The sequence below is a fragment of the Arachis ipaensis genome, chromosome B01 (assembly GCF_000816755.2).
Source record: "Arachis ipaensis cultivar K30076 chromosome B01, Araip1.1, whole genome shotgun sequence".
Lineage (NCBI taxonomy): Eukaryota > Viridiplantae > Streptophyta > Magnoliopsida > Fabales > Fabaceae > Arachis > Arachis ipaensis.
The window spans coordinates 18,740,467-18,744,959 of record NC_029785.2 but is presented as its reverse complement, the minus strand read 5'-3'; the positions used below and the strand labels follow the sequence as shown (position 1 = coordinate 18,744,959).

Sequence of the window (4,493 nt, the reverse complement as noted above, 5' to 3'; positions counted from 1 at the left end):
ATATATTAATAAGAGTATTTTAATCATTCTCTATAATAAGGGTATTGTAGTCAGTTTTTATAAAAAAATAATATTAATTTACACCAGTTCAAGATTTGATTCACCATTTTTTCGGTTAAATCAATTTGTCTAGCCTAATTTTAACAAAAATAATATGATTTAATCGATTATATATGCTAAGTTTTAATTACTAAAAAACATCTTTAAAAAAAGACGTTTTAGGCGTTTTTATCTGAGTGGCTCCCATAAAATTAAGAGTAAAGGACAAATAGGTCACTGACATTTTTTTTACGGACATTTTCGTCCTCAGAGATTGTAAAATACATTCATGTCCCTGACTCTTCCAAAACGCGGACAAATTGACCCCTTCGTTAAAGTGACTCCGTTAGACTCAACGGAAAATGCTGACGTGGCTCCCGTGGCGCTGACCTGGCCGTTACGGGAGCACACGTGGCATGTAGCTTTTGAAAATAGGACATATTAGTTCTCTCACACTAAAACGTGTATCTTTTCAAAACAGGACATATTAGTCCTACCAACCCAAAACGACGTTTCACCCAAACCCCCAATCTTTCACATTTATGAGCCCTAATCCTTCCACAGATCAGCCACCTCCAACCCCAACCACCTCCTGTGCCCCTGACTCCCTCTTCCACCACCACCTACGCTGCCCCTCCTCTCCTTGCCTCATCCCCCTCTCTCTCCAGCTCTGCCCTTTTCTTCTTCCTTCGTCCTTTTTCCCTTCCATTCTTCTTCCTCGGCCCCTGCCTCCATCACCGCCGCACAGCCGCGCCTCCGTCAGCCACCATCAACGTCGGCAACCTCCCCCTTCCTTTCGCACCGGCACCGCTTCCAGCAATGACCCATCCGGTGAGGCGGATCCAAATTCCTGCGGCGGAGACACTGTCACCGGCCAAAATTGCAAGTTCTGTCTGCCGCCACTTATGCCGCGATCGCAGCAGAGTTCCAAGTTCCGGTCGAGCCTGCCGCCCCTCCAACTGCTTTCGATAGCCCAGCGGAGCCTCGATGAGTGGCCGCAGGCGAGCTCAGATGACATTGGGGAGTGGTTGCCCCCACAGCCGCCGTTGACCTCCGGTGGCGGCATGAGAGGTAACCCTGGTGAAAGGTTGAAACTTGATCTCTCCTCAATTCAGATGAACAATGATCGGAATTGCAATAATGGCAGTAATAGTAGTGGTAATAATAATAGTTATAACAATAATGGTGTTAGTGGACTCTTGAAGAGGGATAGAATTGCATTTTTTGATAAGGAGTGTTCAAAGGTTGCTGAACATGTTTACCTTGGTGGTGATGCTGTTGCTAAGAATAGGGATATATTGAAACAGAATGGGATCACTCATATCTTGAACTGTGTTAGTTTTGTGTGCCCCGAGTATTTTAAGGCTGATTTTGTGTATAGAACATTGTGGCTTCAGGATAGTCCTTCAGAGGATATTACTAGTATCTTGTATGATGTGTTTGATTACTTTGAGGATGTTAGGGAACAAGGTGGTAGGGTGTTTGTGCACTGTTGTCAAGGTGTGTCTAGGTCTACTTTGTTGGTGATTGCATACCTCATGTGGAGGGAAGGACAGAGCTTTGATGATGCTTTTCAGTTGGTGAAGGCTGCAAGGGGTATTGCCGATCCGAATATGGGGTTTGCTTGCCAGTTGTTGCAGTGCCAGAAGGGAATGAGAAAGGGAAGAAGACGCGAAAAGAGAGGAAAGAGGAGGTCGCCGGCGTTGATGGTGGCTGACAGAGGCGCCGCTGTGCGGTGATGGAGGCAGGGACCAAAGAAGAAGAATGGAAGAGAAAAAGGACGAAGGAAAAAGAAAAGGCAGAGAAATTCGAAACAGGATCGGGGGAGGTTACAAAAACGGCGTCGTTTTTGTCTCCAGGGACTTATATGTCCTGTTACGAAATGCTCCATGCCACCTGGCCTCTATTACGGCCACCTCAGCGCCACTTCTACTAGCTCATCCTTTTCCGTTCAATGCAAACGGCTGAATTCAACGGAAGGATATAAATGTTCACGTTTTTCAGGAGTTAGGGGCTTGAATGTATTTTTCATTCCTTGAGTACGAAAATACTCTAAAATTAAAGTACTTACAAGAATTTCATTGAATTCACAATGCAAAACCACAACAAAGATGCAAGAATCTTAGGACAGAATCCAGAGATAGTCAAACTAACTGAACAATTAAATACGAAAGTCCCACCACTCATTAGATTGAAATTATGTAGAAACTCTAATACATTTGTTTTTCTTCTAATAAAATTAATACTTGAGAGCAATTTAAATAAAAATATATTAAATTATCTAACTATTCTCACTACTAACAATTCTCAACCAATAACTCTGCATGTGACCCTTCCCCTTGAAATGAAACGGAATCCATAGTGAACTGAGTGTCATTCCACAAAGCCTCCAAGATGTCATATGGAAGACACACTTCAAGGTCAATACTACCTTCTTCATTCCCAGCAAACACGGAAATCTTTCCGGCACGCTTGTTTGCGACGCCACTCCGAACCGCCACAGGCTTTCCCCACCCAAAATCATTACCGTAAACATCGAAGCGCTGGGAGCTACTAGTCGACAAAGAATTACTATTAGCCACTTTCCCCAAAGTAAACAAAGTTGGGTTTCTCAACCAAGATTCAAAGTGACTCTTCACCTTCTCATCAGTGTACGAAGCTATCATCTTGTTCATCTCAAGAGCACACTTTCCAATTCCACCTTCTAGAAGCTCCCTTGCTCTCATCCTCACGCTGTCGAAAATCGCCGCATTTCCGAAGTAACTCTCCGGCAACTGTGGAACCAACCGTGGCCTAACTCCAACTTGAATGAAGTAGGAGAGTTCATCTTGAGGATCCACGCGCTTGCAACGGTAAACAGAGATCCAAAGATGTGTTAAAAGCGATTGCAGTGAAGAGATTTTGATTTTCTCTGTGCCAGCTTCTGCGTTAGCTTTCGCTTTCAGCCTTGCTAATTTCTCCTTTGTGAAGTGGAAGAACTTCTCTGGTAGCGGCGGTTCTGGATTGGGTATGATTTCGAAGTCTTTTTCTGTGAAAGGGAACCGTATTGGAAGCTCAACGTCGTTTACCAGAAACGCGCGTTCGAGTGAAGGGAGTTTCGATGGTTTGTTGTTGAAGCCGCTGCGCGAGATTTCCGCCCAAGAATTGACAAAATGCCAAAACGACCTGCCGTCTCCGAGGGTATGATTGAGAGTGCAACCAATGAAGACGCCGTCAACTAACTCCGTGACTTGAGCGGCAAAGAGTGGCTGGGACGTGCCTTGGTGGTTGTGAACGCCGTAAAGCGGGAAGAAGGAGTGAACAATGGAGGGAACGTACTTGGCTTGAAGAATGTCGTTGACGGTTGTGTTCTCTGCTACTGCGTGGACGAAGAGTGCTCCTTGGTTGTTGCAGAGGATGTGACACGTGGCAGCTTTGTCTTCGTTGTGGTGTGTAATGACGAAACGGCCAGTGAGGGGTGGAAAGAAGGCGAGGGTGGTGGAGAATGAATGTTTGAGGTTGTTGATTTGGAATGGTGTATGGTGGTGTTCTGTTTTAGTGGGTTTCTGAAATAGAAGGCCTTTCTGGATGGTTTCAAGTGGGAGGAAAGTCAGATCCCATGGGGTTAAATGGATCTTCTGTTCAGTTGATTCATTGCTTTGGTTTGGTGCTTGGACTAAGCCTGTGGAAATGACTCGGATGGATTCCATTCTTTTGATCTTTGCAGAAAGCTCAGTCACAGTTAAGTATTGTTATTTTGGATAAAAAATGAACTCATCTTAAACAAGTCTCAAAGATTCAAATTAAAAAAAATATAGCTAGACAATAAAAATACTAAACAATATAAATAATGAATATATTGGATATTCAATTCACTAGTTATGGAGATGATTATGTTAATTATTTTTAATTAGATAGTTATTTCTTTTGATTTAATGGCTAGATATTCAATTTGTGTGTAGATAATTATTTTAATATTAAGGTTTATGAGGTAATTTGGAGGTGGAATGTTTTTTTACTTTATTGGTCAATTCTAAAACTCATTGTTCATATTGTTTACAAAAGTGATTGTCTACCTAACAAAATCTTTCAAATTATATCTTGTGTATACAAGATTTATTAGTTTCACACATAAAATAATTAAAAAAAAAGAAAAATATTAAGAATAATACATTTTATCAATATTATTAGTCAATATTTTAGACTAATAATTTATTTTTATATTATTAGAATCAAATTTTAAAAATTATAATTTAAAATTTAGTATTAAAATTTAAAATATTAATAAATTTTGGTCAATAAAAAATTAAATTGATGGTTAAGATTAAAATATTTTTTATATATAATAATTTTATAAGACATGCTTATATTTTTTAATTATTAAATATACCATGGCTTTTATATATTTGTTCAACCACCACCTTCATTGCATTGCATATTTTCCCAACATGAACGATTTAATTCCAGTCGCTTAT

At 40.7% G+C, this 4,493-nt stretch overlaps 1 protein-coding gene across 1 annotated transcript; it reads right to left on the bottom strand.

Moving 5' to 3' along the window:
* Window positions 2,095-3,912, bottom strand: LOC107617053 (uncharacterized acetyltransferase At3g50280-like). Its single transcript, XM_016318880.2, has one exon. It carries the CDS (start codon window positions 3,726-3,728, stop codon window positions 2,337-2,339), a length of 1,392 nt encoding a protein of 463 aa, XP_016174366.1. The 5' UTR covers window positions 3,729-3,912; the 3' UTR covers window positions 2,095-2,336.

Bases quoted from the DNA above. Each gene is read 5' to 3' on its own strand.
- LOC107617053 (XM_016318880.2), bottom strand. From the start codon at position 3,728: ATGGAATCCATCCGAGTCATTTCCACAGGCTTAGTCCAAGCACCAAAC.